At 42.1% G+C, this 19,567-nt stretch overlaps 1 protein-coding gene across 5 annotated transcripts in view; it reads right to left on the reverse strand.

Moving 5' to 3' along the window:
* The window catches only part of tws (protein phosphatase 2 regulatory subunit tws), a 284,859-nt gene that overhangs the window by 180,645 nt on the left and 84,647 nt on the right, over positions 1–19,567 (reverse strand). For all 5 annotated transcript variants that reach the window (XR_011715348.1, XM_071683743.1, XM_071683741.1 and 2 more), the window contains one exon: positions 9,940–10,052. Coding sequence is in view for 4 of the 5 variants with exons in the window: in XM_071683743.1 (XP_071539844.1) it covers positions 9,940–10,052 (113 nt within the window). In the remaining variant the exon portion in view is untranslated. The remainder of the gene's footprint in view (positions 1–9,939; positions 10,053–19,567) is intronic.

Raw genomic sequence — 19,567 nt, forward strand, 5'->3', positions numbered from 1 at the left:
TGGAATCTATTAAAAAAGAGGGTGACTGTGTTGTTGACTGGTTGGTAAGGATATTCAATGTATGTATGGCTAATGGTGAAGTCCCTGAGGATTGGCAGAGTGCATGCATAGTGCCATTGTACAAAGGCAAAGGGGATAAAGGTGAGTGCTCAAATTACAGAGATATAAGTTTGTTGAGTATTCCTGGGAAATTATATGGGAGGGTATTGATTGAGAGGGTGAAGGCATGTACAGAGCATCAGACTGAGGAAGAGAAGTGATTTCAGAAGTGGTACAGGAGGTGTGGATCAGGTGTTTGCTTTGAGGAAAGTATGTGAGAAATACCAAGAAAAACAAATGGATTTGTTTGTAACATTTATGGATCTGGAGAAGGAATATGATAGAGTTGATAGAGATGCTCTGTGGAAGTTAAGAGTACATGGTGTGGGAGGAAAGTTGTTAGAAGCAGTGGAAAGTTTTTAATAGAGGATGTGAGGCATGTGTAATAGTAGGAAGAGTGTACCAGTAGGAAGAGAGGAAAGTGATTAGTTCCCAGTGAATGTCGGTCTGCGGCAGGGGTGTGTGATGTCTCCATGGTTGTTTAATTTGTTTATGGATGGGGTTGTTAGGGAAGTAAATGCATGAGTTTTGGAGAGAGGGGTAAGTATACAGTCTGTTGTGGATGCGAGGGCTTGGGAAAAGAGTCAGTTGTTGTTCGCTGATGACACAGCGCTGGTGGCTGATTCGTGTGAGAAACTGCAGAAGCTGGTGACTGAGTTTGGTAAAGTGTGTGAAAGAAGAAAGCTGAGAGTAAATGTGAATAAGAGCAAGGTTATTAGGTACAGTAGGGTGGAAGGACAAGTCAATTGGGAGGTAAGTTTGAATGGAGAAAAAACTGGAGGAAGTAAAGTGTTTTGGATATCTGGGAGTGGATCTGGCAGCGGATGGAACCATGGAAGCGGAAGTGGATCATAGGGTGGGGAAGGGGGCGAAAATCCTGGGAGCCTTGAAGAATGTGTGGAAGTCGAGAACATTATCTCCGAAAGCAAAAATGGGTATGTTTGAAGGAATAGTGGTTCCAACAATGTTGTATGGTTGCGAGGCATGGGCTATGGATAGAGTTGTGCGCAGGAGGATGGATGTGCTGGAAATGAGATGTTTGAGGACAATGTGTGGTGTGAGGTGGTTTGATCGAGTAAGTAACGTAAGGGTAAGAGAGATGTGTGGAAATAAAAAGAGCGTGGTTGAGAGAGCAGAAGAGGGTGTTTTGAAATGGTTTGGGCACATGGAAAGAATGAGTGAGGAAAGATAGACCAAGAGGATATATGTGTCGGAGGTGGAGGGAACGAGGAGAAGTGGGAGACCAAATTGGAGGTGGAAAGATGGAGTGAAAAAGATTTTGTGTGATCGGGGCCTGAACATGTAGGAGGGTGAAAGGAGGGCAAGGAATAGAGTGAATTGGATCGATGTGGTATACTGGGGTTGACGTGCTGTCAGTGGATTGAATCAGGGCATGTGAAGCGTCTGGGGTAAACCATGGAAAGCTGTGTAGGTATGTATGTTTGCGTGTGTGGACGTATGTATATACATGTGTATGGGGGTGGGTTGGGCCATTTCTTTTGTCTGTTTCCTTGCGCTACCTCGCAAAAGCGGGAGACAGCGAAAAAAAAAAAAAAATAATTCATAGTCTGCCTTTATTCATTCCCATCGCCACCTCGCCACACATGAAATAACAACCCCCTTCCCCCTCATGTGCACAAGGTAGAGCTAGGAAAAGACAACAGAGGCCACTTTTGTTCACACTCAGTCTCTAGCTGTAATGTAATAATGCACTGAAACCACAGCTCCCTTTCCACATCCAGGCTCCACACAACTTTCCATGGTTTACCCAAGATGCTTCACATGCCCTGGTTCAATCCATTGTTTGCTGATGATACAGCGCTGGTGGCTGATTCATGTGAGAAACTGCAGAAGCTGGTGAGTGAGTTTGGTAAAGTGTGTGAAAGAGAAAAGCTGAGAGTAAATGTGAATAAGAGCTCTCTCAATCACACTCTTATTATTACCACACATCTCTCCTACTCTTTCATTACTTACTCAATCAAACCACCTCAAACCACATATTGTCCTCAAACATCTCATTTCCAACACATCCACCCTCCTCCGCACAACCCTATGTATAGCCCATGCCTCGCAACCATATTACATTTATTGAAGCACTATTCTTTCAAACATACCCACTTTTGCTTTCCGAGATAATGTTCTCAGTTTCCACACATTTTTCAATGCTCCCAGAACATTCGCCCCCTCCCCCACCCTGTGACTCACTTCTGTTTCCATGGTTCCATCCACTGCCAAATTCACTCCCAGATATCCAAAACACTTTACTTCCTCCAGTTTTTTCTCCATTCAAACTTACCTCCCAATTGACTTGTCCTTCCACCCTACTGTACCTAATAACCTTGCTCTTATTCACATTTACTCTCAGCTTTCTTCTTTCACACACTTCTTTCACTCACACGAATCAGCCACCAGCGCTGTATCATCAGCGAACAACTACTGACTCTTTTCCCAAGCCCTCTCATCCACAACAGACTGTATACTTACCCCTCTCTCCAAAACTCATGCATTTACTTCCCTAACAACCCCATCCATAAACAAATTAAACAACCATGGAGACATCACACATCCCAGCCGCAGACCGACATTCACTGGGAACTAATCACTTTCCTCTCTTCCTACTGGTACACTCTGTCTACTGTTACACATGCCTCACATCCTCTATTAAAAACTTTCCACTGCTTCTAACAACTTTCCTCCCACACCATGTACTCTTAACTTCCACAGAGCATCTCTATCAACTCTATCATATTCCTTCTCCAGATCCATAAATGTTACAAACAAATCCATTTGTTTTTCTTAGTATTTCTCACATACTTTCTTCAAAGCAAACACCTGATCCACACCTCCTCTACCACTTCTGAAACCACTTCTCTTCCTCAGTCTGATGCTCTGTACATGCCTTCACCCTCTCAATCAATACCCTCCCATATAATTTCCCAGGAATACTCAACAAACTTATATCTCTGTAATTTGAGCACACACCTTTATCCCCTTTGCCTTTGTACAATGGCACTATGCATGCACTCTGCCAATCCTCAGGGACTTCACCATTAGCCATACATACATTGAATATCCTTACCAACCAGTCAACAACACAGTCACCCTCTTTTTTTAATAGATTCCAGTGTAATACCATCCAAACCCATCGCCTTGCCGGCTTTCATCTTCTGCAAAGCTTTCACTACCTCTTCTCTGTTTACCAAATCCTTATCTCTAACCATCTCACTTCGCACACCACCTCAACTAAAACACCCTATATCTACCACTCTATCATCTGACATTCAACAAGCCTTCAAAATCCTCACTCCATCTCCTCACATCACTCGCTACTTGTTCTTACCTCTCCATGAGCTCCCTTCACCGATGTTCCCATTTGTTCTCTTATCATACGCACTTTATTTACCTCCTTCCAAAACATCTTTTTACTCTCCCTAAAATTTAATGATACTCTCGCCTCATCTCTCATTTGCCCTGTTTCTCTTGCACGTTTCTCATGACCTCCTGCCTCTTTCTTTTGTACATCTCCCAGTTGTTTGCACTATTTCTCTGCAAAAATTGTCCAAATGCCTCTCTTTTTTTTTTCACCGATAATCATACTTCTTCATCCCACCACTTGCTACCCTTTCTAATCTGCCCACCTCCCATGCTTCTTACGCCACAAACATGTTTTGCTCAAGCCATCACTGCTTTCCTAAATATATCCCATTTCTCCCCACTCCCCTTACATCCTTTGCTCTCACCTTTTTCCATTCTGCACTCTTTCTCTCATGGTACTTCCTCACACAAGTCTCCTTTCCAAGGTCAGTTATTCTCACCACTCTCTTCTACCCAACATTCTCTCTTCTTTTCTGGAAACCTCTACAAATCTTCACCTTCGCCTCCACAAGATAATGAGCTGATATCCCTCCAGTTGCACCTTCCAGCACATTAACATCCAAAAGTCTTTCTTTCACTTGCCTATCAATTAACACGTAATCCAATAACGCTCTTTGGCCATCTTTCTTACCTACATACGTATACTTTTGTATATCTCTTTTTAAACCAGGTATTCTCAAACATCAGTCCTTTTTCAGCACATGAATCTACAAGCTCTTCACCATTTCCATTTTCAACACTGGGCACCCCATGTACACCAATTATTCCCTCCACTGCCACATTACTCACCTTTGCATTCAAATCTCCCATCACTATAACCCAGTCTCGTGCATCACAACTACTAACACACTCACTCAGCTGCTCCCAAAACACTTGCCTCTCATGATCTTTCTTCTCATGCCCAGATGCAAACAGGCAGTGATGAAGGGACGAGATGGAGTGAGTATTCTGCAGGTCTGTTGAATGTGTTTGATGATAGAGTGGCAGATATAGGGTGTTTTGGTTTAAGTGGTGTTCAAAGTGAAAGTGTCAGGAAGAATGGTTAAGAGAGAAGAGGTAGCGAAAGCTTTGCGGAAGACAAAATCTGGCAAGGCAGCAGGTTTGGATGGTATTGCAATGGAATTTATCAAAAAAGGGGATGACTGTGTTGTTGATTGGCTGGTATGGATATTCAATGTATGTATGGATCATAGTGAAGTGCCTGAGGACTGGTAGAATACATGCATAGTGCCAATGTACAAAGGTAAAGGGGATAAAAGTGAGTGTTTAAACAACAGAGGCATAAGTTTGTTGAGTATTCCTGGGAAATTATACGGGGGTATTGATTGAGAGGGTGAAGGCATGTACAGAGCATCAAATTGGGGAAGAGCAGTGTGGTGGTTTCAGAAGTGGTAGAGGATGTAAGGATCAGGTGTTTGCTTCAAAGAATGTGCATGAGAAATACTTACAAAAGCAGATGAATTTGTATGTAGCATTTATGGATCTGAAGAAGGCATATGATAAGAATTGATATGGTATATGGTGTGGAAGATAATTTGCTAGAAGCAGTGAAAAGTTTTTACCAAGGATGTAAAGCATGTGTCCGAGAAGGAAGACAGGAGAGTGATTGGTTCCCAGTGAAGGTCAGTCTGTGGCAGGGGTGTGTGATGTCCCCATGGTTGTTTAATTTGTTTATGGATGGGGTGGTTAGGAAGGTAAATGCAAGAGTTTTGGAGAGAAAGGCAAGTATGCAGTCTATTAGGGATGAGAGGGCCTGGAATGTGAGTCAGTTGTTGTTCGCCCATGATATAGCTCTAGTGGCTGATTCGAGTGAGAAGCTGCAGAAGTTGGTGACAAATTTTGGAAAAGTGCATGAAAGGAGAAAGTTGAGAGTAAATGTGAATAAGATCAAGGTTATCAGGTTCAGTAGGGTTGAGGGACAAGCTAATTGGGATGCAAGTTTAATATTCTTTCTCCCATATCCCTGGGGATAGGGGAGAAAGAATATTTCCCATGTATTCCCTGCGTGTCGTAGAAGGCGTCTAAAAGGGAAGGGAGCGGAGGGCTGGAAATCCTCCCCTCTCTTTTTTTTTTTTTTCCCAAAAGAAGGAACAGAGAAGGGGGCCAGGTGAGGATATTCCCTCAAAGGCCCAGGCCTCTGTTCTTAATGCTACTTTGCTAACGTGGGAAATGATGAATAGTAAAAGTTTGAATGGAAAAAAACTGGAGGAAGTGAAGTGCTTTCGATATCTGGGAGTGGACTATGCAGCGAATAGAACCATAGATGTGAAAGTAAGTCACAGGATAGGGGAGGGGGCAAGGTTCTGGGAGCGATGATGAATATGTGGAAGGAAAGAACATTATCTTGGAGAGTAAAAATGGGTATGTTTGAAGGAACAGTGGTTCCAAAAATGTTATATGGTTTCAAGGTACGGACTATAGATAGGGTTGTATGGAGGAGGGTGGATGTGTTGGAAATGAAATGTTTGAGGACAAAAAGTATTGTCAGATGGTTTGATTGAGTAAGTAATGAAAGGGTACGAGAGATGCATGGAAATAAATAGAATGCGGCTGAGATAGCAAACGAAGGTGTGCTAAAATGATTTGGACATATGGGGAGAATGAATGAGGAAAGACCGACAAAGAAGATATAAGTGTCATACATGGAGGGAAGGAGAAGCGGAACACCAAATTTAAGGTGGAAGGATGGAGTGAAAAAGATTTTGAGCAATTGGGGCCTGAACATAAGGTGGGTGAGTGGCATGCAAAGAATAGACTGAATTGGAACAATGTGGAACATCAGGGTCGAAGCGCAGTCAATGGACTGAACCAGAGCTTGTGAAAAATCAGGGGTAAACCATGAAAAGGTCTGTGGAGCCTGGATGTGGATAGGGAGCTGTGGTTTATGGTGCATTACACATGACAGGCAGAGACTGAATGTGAACGAATGTGGCCTTTTTTGTCTGTTTTCTTGGCACTACCCCGCTGAAGCAGTGGGTGGCAATGCTGTTTCCTGTGGGGCAAGGTAGCAAATATGAATATGTACATGTGTATAAATGTATATGTCTGTGTAAGTGTATGCTGCAGACCGACATTCACTGGGAACCAAGAACTCTCCATTCTTCCTACTCGTATATGCTGATATGTATAAGTACAGGTGAGTGTATGGGCGTTTAAATGTGTATATGTGTATATGTATGTGTGAGAAGTACTTAGAAAAACAGAAGGATTTCCATGTAGCATTCATGGATCTTGAGAAGGAATATGATAGGGTTGATTGAGATGCTTTGTGGAAGGCTTTAAGAGTAGAGTATATGGTGTGAGAGGTAAGTTGCTAGAAGCAGTGAAAAGTTTTTACCAAAAATGTAAGACGTGTACCTTCCCAGTGAAGGTCGCTTTGCGGCAAGGGTGCACGATGTCTCCATGGTTGTTTAATTTGTTTATGGATGGAGTGGTTAGGGAGGTGAATGCAAGAGTTTTGGAGAGAGGGGAAGTATGCAGTCTGTCCTGGATGATAGGGCTTAGGAAATGAGTCAGTTGTTATTCGCTGATGATACACTGTTGATGGATGATTCGGGGTGAGAAACTGCAAAAGTTAGTGACTGAGTTTGGTAAAGTGTGTGAAAGATGAAAGTTGAGGGTAAATATGAATAAGAGCAAGGTTATTAGGTTCAGTAGGGTTGTGGGACAAGTTAATTGGGAGGTAAGATTGAATGGAGCAAAACTGGAGGAAGTGAAGTGTTTTAGATATCTGGGAGTGGACTTGGCAGCAGACAGAACTATGGAAGCGAAAGTGAGTCAGAGGGCAGGGGAGGAGGCAAAGGTTCTGGGAATGTTGAAGAATGTGTGGAAGGTGAGAACGTTATCTCGCAGCAAAATTGGGTATGTTTGAGGGAATAGTGACTCCAACAATGTTATATGGTTGCAAGGTGTGGGCCACAGATACGGTTGTGCGGAGGAGGGTGGATGTGTAAGAAATGAAATGTTTGAGGACAAGATGTGGTGTAAGGTGGTTTGATCGAGTAAGTAATGAAAGGGTAAGAGAGATGTGAGGTAATAAAAAGAGTGTGGTTGTGAGAGCAGAAGAGGGTGTGTCAAAATGGTATGGACTCATGGAGAGAATGACTGAGGAAAGACTGACAAAGGATATATGTGTCAGAGGTGGAGGGAACGAGAAGTAGGAGACCAAATTGGAGGCGGAAAGATGGAGTGAAAAAGATTTTGAGTGATCAGGGCCTGAACATAGAGGAGGGTGAAAGGCATGCAAGAAATAGAGCGAATTGGAACAATGTGGTATACCATGGTCGATGTGCTGTCAATGGATTGAACCAGGGCATGTGATGCATCTGGGGTAAACCATGCAAAGGTCTGTGGGGCCTGGATGTGGAAAGGGAGCTGTGGCTTTGGTGCATTACACATGACAGCTAGATACTGAGTTCACACTCAGTTACTGTGGCTTTTTTTTTTTTTTGTCCTTTCCTGCCATTACCTCGCTGGAATAGGGGGATACTATGTCATGTGTGGCGGGGTGGCAACGGGAATGGATGAAGGTGGCAAATGTGGGTGTGTACATGTGTATGTATGTATATGTATATGTATGTATATGTTGATATGTGTATGTATGTATGAAAATGTGTGTGTGTGGGCATTTATGTATATACATGAGTACGTGGGTGAGTTGGGCCATTCCTCATCTGTTTCCTTGCATTACCTTACTGACGCAAGAGATGGTGATTAAGTATAAATAAAATAAAATATGATGTGTACATGAGTGGATGGGCCATTCTTTGTTTGTTTCCAAGCGCTACCTCACTGATGCAGGAAACTGCAATTAAGTATAATAACAAAAAAATAATGATGTATGTTTGAAGGAATAGTGGTTCTAACAATGTTATATGGTTGCGAGGCATGGGCTATGGATAGAGTTGTGCGGAGGAGGGTGGATGTGTTGGAAATAATATGTTTGAGGGCAATATGTAGTGTGAGGTGATTTGATTGAGTAAGTAATAATAGGTAAGAGAGATGTGTGGTAATAAAAAGAGTGTGGTTGAGAGAGCAGAAGAGGATGTTTTGAAATGGTTTGGTAACATGGAGAGAATGAGTGAGGAAAGATTGACCAAGAGGATATATGTGTCAGAGGTGGAGGGAACAAGGAGAAGTGGGAGACCAAATTGAAAGTGGAAAGATGGAGTGAAAAAGATTTTGAGTGATCGGGGCCTGAACATGCAGGAAGGTGAAAGGCATGCAAGGAATGGAGTGAAGTGGAACGATGTGGCACACTGGGGTTGACGTGCTGTCAATGGATTGAACCAGGACACGTAAAGTGTCTGGGGTAAACCACGGAAAGTTCTGTGGGGCCTGGATGTGGAAAGGGAGCTGCGGTTTCAGTGCATTATTACATGACAGCTAGAGACTGAGTGTGAACGAATGTGGCCTTTGTAGTCTTTTCCTAGTGCTACCTCGCGCACATGAGGGGGGAGGGGGTTGTTATTTCATGTGTGGCAGGGTGACAATGGGAATGAATAAAGGCAGACAGTATGAATTATGTACATGTGTATATATGTATATGTCTGTGTGTGTATACATATGTATACGTTGAGATGTATAGGAATGTATATTTGCGTGTGTGGACGTGTATGTATATACATGTGTATGTGGGTGGGTTGGGTCATTCTTTCGTCTGTTTCCTTGCGCTTCCTCATTAATGCGGGAGACAGCGACAAAGCAAAATAAATAATGATGTTGAAAATTCTTTTCATATGGTTTACAGTTTCCCGCACAATGAAATAGCCCCAGATCCTGTTGAAAAATGGCCTCATTTGCTGACATCCACTCAACAACTGTTACACATAATGCAACAAAACCAGAGCAACATATCCACAGTGATGCCCACCAACCTTTCTGTGGTTTCTCCTACTGCTTCATATGACTTCATTCAGCATACTGACAACTCATCACTCCCTGTACACCATATCACTCTAATCAATTCTCATCACCCTATTGTATGCCATATCCCTCTAATCAATTCTATCTTGTGCATGCCTTAAACCCTCCTATATGTTCAGGCCCCAATCCCTAGAAGCACATAACGTAAAAAAGTATCATAAAAGAGTGACCGTGGCACACCTAAGGGCACTATCATCATGATAAAAAGAGAAATATCTTGTCAAGAAATGAAAAAAGTTACTGATCCCTGGGATGGTAAAAGCCGGTCTGGATGCATCACTTCTCTCCAATGAAAGATTCTTAAAAGCTGTACAATATATAATTACAGGCTGGAAGTGAGGGGGATGAAGATATCCCAGTCATGGTCATTAACTTGCCAAAAGCCCAAAATGAGCAAACCACAGTAATCACAACTGCATGGTTAATGAAGGACTTGAACACTAGCACTTCCTCAAATAGAAAGACTGATGGTTGGAAGGTTCTGACATCCAGATTTCTAGGGACAGGCTGCAGAAAATAGGAGAAAGATAGCTTTGTTACCCGTAAAGTAGTAAGTGAAGTTGGGTCCCTGATTTGGCCGGACTCATCACGTAAGTTGTAGCCTTCTGCTCGTTTGTCTCGTTCCGACACCTTCCATAACTTTATTGTTTTATCTGTAAAAAGTATGGTTAGCAATTTTGGTGAAATCACAAAGAGAATTTAATAAAATGAAGCTATATCATGGCTTCATGGTTATCATGAAACAAACAGCACTGGACTAACTTATCAAATGGTTACAGTGAAGTCTCTATACTGGAGAACACAATAAAAATAAAAAATAAAGTTGTATACTTTCTATACCTAATTGTGTTTCCCATCTTAGTAAAGAAGCATCAACAACAAATGCATAACAGACTCATTTGCAAAAATAAATCCTCTACATGACTTCCTTTCTTTGACACTCGTTTATCATTTCCTGCATTAGTGAGCTAGCATCAGGAACTGATGAAGAAAGGCCTCATTCACTCACATCCATTCAATAACAGTCATGTGTAATGCACTGAAACCACAGCCCTCATCCACAACCAGGTCCTACAGTTTTTCAGTGGTTTGCCCCACCCTCAGCTGCTTCAAATGCCCTGATTCTACCCTTGCATACCACACTATTCTAATTCACTCTCTATACTCCACACATACCTTTTATTCTGCAGCATATCCAGGCATCACACACTCAAAATTGTTTTCATTACATCCATCTTCATTTAATTCACCTCTCTTTTTTGTCCCTTCCATTTCTGAAACATATATCCTCTCTGTCAACCTCTCCTCAAACATTCTCTCCATACACCCAAACCATTTCAGCATACTCTCTTTAGTTCTCTAAACAACAATTTTATTTCCACAACTCTTACCTTACACATTTATTACTTAATCAAACCACCTCATAACCCAATATCCTCTACATTTCTAAAACATCCAACCTCCAAAAATCCTCATCTACAGCACATGCCTAGCATTTATAAAACATTATTGGAACTACTATACTTTCAAACACTCATTTTAGCCCTCCCAGATAAAGACCTCTTTTTCCACCCATTCCTCAATTCTCCTAGAACCTCATCCCCACATCCAACCTGACTCACTTTCATTTCTATGGTTCCCTTTGATGCCAAAACCACTCCTACATATATAAAACATTTCACTTTTTCCAAATTTTCTCCAAACTCCCACCTCAACTAGCCTCTCTCTCTATCCTGCTAAACCTCACAACCCTGCTTTTGTTCAGGTTTACTCTAAACTTCCTCCTTTCACACATTTTCCCCAACTCAGTCACCAACTTATGCAGTTTCTGATTTGCATCTGGTACAAGCTCTGTATCATCAGCAAACAACAACAAACAATTCCCAAGCCCTCCTCACCACCTACAGACTGCACATTCACCACTCTTCCCAAGACCCTTCCACTTGCCTCCCTTTGAGCTGATTGTAAAAGATAAATGAGAAACTAGATTTTAAAAAGCATACTGATGCTCCTCAACTTACAATGGACTTAACCTCCGATAAATCCATCATAAGTTGAAAATACATAAAACACAGTACATCTAACCTACCAAACATCATAGCTTATCCCAGCCTAACTAGAGCATTCTCAGAACACTTTCATTAGCCTTATGGTTGAACAAAAGCATCTAACACAAAGACCATTTCTTAATAAAGTGCTGATTGTAGCAAATACCTCTGCCAGTTTCTTTGCTATGAACTTTCTTGGTGCCTTGGGCAATTATCTTTAATTTCACCTCAAGAGTAATTGCCTTCCTCTTCTCACCAGAGATGGGAGACACAGATGAGCATTTTGTAAACATGATGGGATGCAAAAACACAAAATCCAAAAAACGTTGGCATTACAGCATACTGTAGAGCAACGTTTCCCAACTTTTTTTGGACAAGACCCTGAAAACAGATTTTTTCCTGGTGACCCTCACGGCAGAAACATAGTTTCTGTGTTTCTTCATTCAGTTTTATCAAATATATCTTACTGAATTTTACTTTAATAATCAATAAATTTCAATATTTCTTATGTTGATCAAAGAAAATGAAGAGCACAACTTCATGCAAATGTAATTTATTGCAAAATTAGGCAAGAAAACAAACTTTTTACAAGCAACTATGACACTGCTTCATAAGTGAGCCTGGCCTTCTAACTATTGATTCTTTGCTTAAAAATTCAGTAAACAAAAATTGTGGTTAAAATGGCGATGCTTGTTTATGATCACACAAATGACAGGAATTTGAAGATTTCTTTCTTCAAATGGACTTCATTGCAAAACTTTAAAAGGAAGAAAACATTTAGTATTTTAGTGGCTACTGTGAAGTTCATATCAAGGGCAAGTTCTTCCAGGTTCGGCTTTATGTTGATAGATGGAGCACTGCACAAATCATGCTGAGGATTCAGCCAGTTCCTTGCTTTAGTCCTGATCGTCACAAGAGCTGTTAGTCCTGTTCACAGAGGTATATGGTTGGAAAAGGGAGAAGAGCCTTTTCAGCCTTTTAGCCTTGAGTTGAGTAAAGAATTCAGAGTAAGACAGACTTTCAAAACACTGCTTCTGCGGCCTAATATTACTGGAGATCTATAGGTTCTTCTTGAAAACCAGGAATATCTTCTCCAACTTCACTGACGTTCACACTGAATACATTCATAACCCTGCTATGTTGAAATAGGTCGACATTTTCTGGCAAATATCAGTCCATTTCCCCCTAAAGCCTCCTCAAGTGATCTTCAAAAACCACTTCAACATCAGCAAGGGCTATTTCTGACAAGACAGCCAGCAGACATCTGAGTGAAAAATAAGTCTTGGAGATGTGATCCTATCTCTTCACACATTTTATGGAAAATACATCAGTTCAAAGCTCAGGCCTTGATAAAATCCACAATATAGATTGGGAATACCTGGTTTAAAAAGAGAGATATACATAAGTATACGTATGTAAGTAGGAGAGATGGCCAGAGAGCGTTATTGGATTACGTGTTAATTGATAGGCGCGCAAAAAAGAGACTTTTGGATGTGAATGTGCTGAGAGGTGCAACTGGAGGGATGTCTGACCATTATCTTGTGGAGGCAAAGGTGAAGATTTGTAGAGGTTTTCAGAAAATATGAGAGAATGTTGGGGTGAAGAGAGTGGTGAGAGTAAGTGAGCTTGGGAACGAGACTTGTGTGAGGAAGTACCAGGAGAGACTGAGTACAGAATGGAAAAAGGCGAGAACAAAGGAGGTAAGGGGAGTGGGGGAGGAATGGGATGTATTTAGGGAAGCAGTGATGGCTTGCGCAAAAGATGCTTGTGGCATGAGAAGCGTGGGAGGTGGGCAGATTAGAAAGGGTGGTGAGTGCTGGGATGAAGAAGTAAGATTATTAGTGAAAGAGAAGAGAGAGGCATTTGGACAATTTTTGCAGGGAAATAATGCAAATGACTGGGAGATGTATAAAAGAAAGAGGCAGGAGGTGAAAAAGAGGGCAAATGAGAGTTAGTGAGAGAGTATCATTAAATTTTAGGGAGAATAAAAAGCTGCTTTGGAAGGATGTAAATAAAGTGTGTATGATAAGGGAACAAATGGGAACTTCAGTGAAGGGGGCTAATGGGGAGGTGATAACAAGTAGTGGTGATGTGAGAAGGAGATGGAGTGAGTATTTTGAAGGTTTGTTGAATGTGTCTGATGATAGAGTGGCAGATATAGGGTGTTTTGGTCGAGGTGGTGTGCAAAGTGAGAGGATTAGAGAGGATGATTTGGTAAACAGAGAAGAGGTAGTAAAAGCTTTGTGGAAGATGAAAGCCGGCATGGCAGCAGGTTTGGATGACATTGCAGTGGGATTTATTAAAAAAGGGGGTGACTGTATTGTTGACTGGTTGGTATGTGATGTCTCCATGGTTGTTTAATTTGTTTATGGACGGGGCTGTTAGGGAGGTGAATACAAGGGTTTTGGAAAGAGGGGCAAGTATGCAGTCTGCTGTGGATGAGAGAGCTTGTGAAGTGAGTCAGTTGTTGTTCGCCGATGATACAGCGCTGGTGGTTGATTCATGTGAGAAATTGCAGAAGCTGGTGACTGAGTTTGGTAAAGTGTGTGAAAGAAGAAAGTTGAGAGTAAATGTGAATAAGAGCAAGGTTATTAGGTACAGTAGGGTTGAGGGTCAAGTCAATTGGGAGGTAAGTTTGAATGGAGAAAAACTGGAGGAAGTGAAGTGTTTTAGATATCTGGGAGTGGATTTCGCAGTGGATGGTACCATGGAAGCGGAAGTGAATCATAGGGTGGGGGAGGGGACGAAAATTCTGTGAGCCTTGAAGAATGTGTAGAAGTTGAGAACATTATCTCGGAAAGCAAAAATGGGTATGTTTGAAGGAATAGTGGTTCCAACAATGTTGTATGGTTGCGAGGCGTGGGCTATGGATAGAGTTGTGCGAAGGAGGGTGGATGTGCTGGAAATGAGATGTTTGAGGACAATATGTGGTGTGAGGTGGTTTGATCGAGTAAGTAATAATAGGGTAAGAGAGATGTGTGGTAATAAAAAGAGTGTGGTTGAGAGAGCAGAAGAGGGTGTTTTGGTGTGGTTTGGTCACATGGAGAGAATGAGTGAGGAAAGATTGACCAAGAGGATATATGTGTCAGAGGTGGAGGGAACGAGGAGAAGTGGGAGACCATATTGGAGGTGGAAAGATGGAGTGAAAAAGATTTTGAGTGATCGGGCCTGAACATGCAGGAGGGTGAAAGGCGTGCAAGGAATACAGTGAATTGGAACGATGTGGTATACTGGGGTCGACGTGCTGTCAATGGATTGAACCTGGGCAAGTGAAGCGTCTGGGGTAAACCATGGAAAGTTCTGTGGGGCCTGGATGTGGAGAGGGAGCTGTGGTTTCGGTGCATTATTACATGACAGCTAGAGACTGAGTGTGAACGAATGGGGCCTTTGTTGTCTTCCTAGCGCTACCTCGAGCACATGAGCAGGGAGGGGGTTGTTATTTCATGTGTGGTGGGGTGGCGATGGGAATGAATAAAGGCAGACAGTATGAATTATGAACGTGTATATATGTATATGTCTGTGTGTGTATATATATGTATACGTTGAGATGTATAGGTATTGTATATTTGCATGTGGACGTTTATGTATATACATGTGTATGTGGGTGGGTTGGGCCATTCTTTCGTCTGTTTCCTTGCGCTACCTCGCTAACACGGGAGACAGTGACAAAGCAAAATATAATAAACAAATATAGATAACATCATTGAGAACCACATGGAGTCCAGCTGAAGACAGTGAGAGGCCAAGTTTTCCTCCTGTAAGAAACAGTGAATCATTATGACATCAGGCCTTTTCTCTCTTGAGTGGCATAGCCTACATGACCTCCCATCATAGATGAAGCTCCATCAGTACACACAGCAACACAATTCAACCAGTGTAAGTTGTCCACCACAATAAAGATATCTTCCCAAGTGGCAGTTGTTGACAAGGCACTACAGAACAGAAATTCCTCCAGAATTCCTCCTCTATACCTCACAAAATCTATGACTGGAAGTTTGCCAGCAGTGTTCACAGATTCATCTATCTGCAATGAAAATCTTCCCGCTTTCTCAGCGCCACAATTAGTTGATCCAAAATATCTAATGACATGAGATCAACTTGACATTTGATGCTGTTGTTAGAAAGTGGCACCAATTCAACCTTCTGAGCAACATCTGCTCCACTAGTAGTTTTCACCACAGCTGCTGTTGCTGCTGGTTTTACCAGCACCTATCCAAAGTTATGAGGCTTATTGCATCTTGCAATATTCCATGCCAATTCAAAGGATGCCAAGGAAGCTTTCTCCAAAGAAGAAGCTAAGCCTGAAGGAGCATCAGTCCAACTTAATTTTACATGTTCTTCGTAATCCTTCCAATAACATTGTGGCTTTTCAACAAAAGTTTGGATGAACTGAACATAAATGAAGTTTAAGTTTGTTTTCCATCATAGATTCATTGGCGAGGACTTGCAGGCACTAGACACACTGAGGACGGACATTCCCCGATCTCTCTCAGCTCACTGAAGCCTTATTTCAGAAACTCAGGTATATACTGCAATTGTTGAGATGAGCCATTGTTCCCTTTGGAACTCAAACCTGAAATGAATATATAGTGATGGGTGATTTTAATGCAAAGGTGAGTAATGTGGCAGTTGAGGGCATAATTGGTGTACTAGGGGGGGTTCAGTGTTGTAAATGGAAATGGTAAAGAGCCTGTAGATTTGTGTGCTGAAAAAGGACTGGTGATTGGGAATACCTGGTTTAAGAAGAGAGATATACATAAGTATACATATGGAGAAAAACTGGAGGAAATAAGTGTTTTAGATATCTGGGAGTGGATTTGGCAGTGGATGGAAACATGGAAGCGGAAGTGAGTCATAGGGTGGGGGAGGGGGAGAAAGTTCTGGAGCATTGAAAAATGCGTGGAAGGCGAGAACGTTATCTCAGAAAGCAAAAATGGGCATGTTCGAAGGAATAGTGGTTCCAACAATGCTGTATGGTTGTGATGCGTGGGCTATAGATAGAGTTGTGCAGAGGAGGGTGGATGCACTGGAAATGAGATGTTTGAGGACAATATGTGGTATGAGGTGGTTTGATTGAGAAAGTAATGAAAGAGTAAGAGAGATGTGTGGTAATAAAAAGAGTGTGGCTGAGAGAGCAGAAGAGGGTGTTTTGAAATGGTTTGGTCACATGGAGAGAATGAGTGAGGAAAGATTGACAAAGAGGAAAGAGGAGAAGTGGGAGACAAAATTGGAGGTGGAAAGATGGAGTGAAAATGATTTTGAGTGATCAGGGCCTGAACATGCAGGAGGGTGAAAGGCGTGCAAGGAATACAGTGAATTGGAACGATGTGGTATACCGAGGTCGACGTGCTGTCAATGGATTGAACCTGGGCATGTGAAGCGTCTGGGGTAAACCATGGAAAGTTCTGTGGGGCCTGGATGTGGAAAGGGAGCTGTGGTTTCGGTGCATTATACATGACAGCCAGAGACTGAGTGTGAACGAATGTGGCCTTTGTTGTCTTTTCCTAGTGTTACCTCGCACACATGCGGGGGGAGGGGGTTGTCATTTCATGTGTGGTGGGGTGGCAACGGGAATGAATAAGGGCAGACTATGAATTATGTACATGTGTATATATGTATATATCTGCGTGTGTATATATATGTATACGTTGAGATGTATAGGTATTGTATATTTGCATGTGGACGTTTATGTATATACATGTGTATGTGGGTGGGTTGGGCCATTCTTTCGTCTGTTTCCTTGCGCTACCTCGCTAACACGGGAGACAGTGACAAAGCAAAATATAATAAACAAATATAGATAACATCATTGAGAACCACATGGAGTCCAGCTGAAGACAGTGAGAGGCCAAGTTTTCCTCCTGTAAGAAACAGTGAATCATTATGACATCAGGCCTTTTCTCTCTTGAGTGGCATAGCCTACATGACCTCCCATCATAGATGAAGCTCCATCAGTACACACAGCAACACAATTCAACCAGTGTAAGTTGTCCACCACAATAAAGATATCTTCCCAAGTGGCAGTTGTTGACAAGGCACTACAGAACAGAAATTCCTCCAGAATTCCTCCTCTATACCTCACAAAATCTATGACTGGAAGTTTGCCAGCAGTGTTCACAGATTCATCTATCTGCAATGAAAATCTTCCCGCTTTCTCAGCGCCACAATTAGTTGATCCAAAATATCTAATGACATGAGATCAACTTGACATTTGATGCTGTTGTTAGAAAGTGGCACCAATTCAACCTTCTGAGCAACATCTGCTCCACTAGTAGTTTTCACCACAGCTGCTGTTGCTGCTGGTTTTACCAGCACCTATCCAAAGTTATGAGGCTTATTGCATCTTGCAATATTCCATGCCAATTCAAAGGATGCCAAGGAAGCTTTCTCCAAAGAAGAAGCTAAGCCTGAAGGAGCATCAGTCCAACTTAATTTTACATGTTCTTCGTAATCCTTCCAATAACATTGTGGCTTTTCAACAAAAGTTTGGATGAACTGAACATAAATGAAGTTTAAGTTTGTTTTCCATCATAGATTCATTGGCGAGGACTTGCAGGCACTAGACACACTGAGGACGGACATTCCCCGATCTCTCTCAGCTCACTGAAGCCTTATTTCAGAAACTCAGGTATATACTGCAATTGTTGAGATGAGCCATTGTTCCCTTTGGAACTCAAACCTGAAATGAATATATAGTGATGGGTGATTTTAATGCAAAGGTGAGTAATGTGGCAGTTGAGGGCATAATTGGTGTACTAGGGGGGGTTCAGTGTTGTAAATGGAAATGGTAAAGAGCCTGTAGATTTGTGTGCTGAAAAAGGACTGGTGATTGGGAATACCTGGTTTAAGAAGAGAGATATACATAAGTATACATATGGAGAAAAACTGGAGGAAATAAGTGTTTTAGATATCTGGGAGTGGATTTGGCAGTGGATGGAAACATGGAAGCGGAAGTGAGTCATAGGGTGGGGGAGGGGGAGAAAGTTCTGGAGCATTGAAAAATGCGTGGAAGGCGAGAACGTTATCTCAGAAAGCAAAAATGGGCATGTTCGAAGGAATAGTGGTTCCAACAATGCTGTATGGTTGTGATGCGTGGGCTATAGATAGAGTTGTGCAGAGGAGGGTGGATGCGCTGGAAATGAGATGTTTGAGGACAATATGTGGTATGAGGTGGTTTGATTGAGAAAGTAATGAAAGAGTAAGAGAGATGTGTGGTAATAAAAAGAGTGTGGCTGAGAGAGCAGAAGAGGGTGTTTTGAAATGGTTTGGTCACATGGAGAGAATGAGTGAGGAAAGATTGACAAAGAGGAAAGAGGAGAAGTGGGAGACAAAATTGGAGGTGGAAAGATGGAGTGAAAATGATTTTGAGTGATCAGGGCCTGAACATGCAGGAGGGTGAAAGGCGTGCAAGGAATACAGTGAATTGGAACGATGTGGTATACCGGGGTCGACGTGCTGTCAATGGATTGAACCTGGGCATGTGAAGCGTCTGGGGTAAACCATGGAAAGTTCTGTGGGGCCTGGATGTGGAAAGGGAGCTGTGGTTTCGGTGCATTATACATGACAGCCAGAGACTGAGTGTGAACGAATGTGGCCTTTGTTGTCTTTTCCTAGTGTTACCTCGCACACATGCGGGGGGAGGGGGTTGTCATTTCATGTGTGGTGGGGTGGCAACGGGAATGAATAAGGGCAGACTATGAATTATGTACATGTGTATATATGTATATATCTGCGTGTGTATATATATGTATACGTTGAGATACGTAGGCATGTTATGCAAGTGTGTGGACATGTATGTATATACATGTGTATGTAGGTGGGTTGGGCCATTCTATCGTGTTTCCTTGTGCTACCTCGCTAACACAGGAGACAGCGACAGAATATAATAAATAAATAAATAAATAAATACATATGTAAGTAGGAGAAATGGCCAGAGAGCATTATTGGATTACGTGTTAATCGATAGGCATGTGAGAGAGAGACTTTTGGATGTTAACATGCTGAGAGAGGCAGCTTGAGGGATGTCTGATCATTAGCTTGTGGAAGCGAAGGTGAAGATTTGTAGAGGTTTTCAGAAAAATGTTGGGGAGAAGAGAGTGGTGAGAGTAAGTGAGCTTGGA

The sequence above is a fragment of the Panulirus ornatus genome, chromosome 37 (assembly GCF_036320965.1).
Source record: "Panulirus ornatus isolate Po-2019 chromosome 37, ASM3632096v1, whole genome shotgun sequence".
Classification (NCBI taxonomy): domain Eukaryota; kingdom Metazoa; phylum Arthropoda; class Malacostraca; order Decapoda; family Palinuridae; genus Panulirus; species Panulirus ornatus.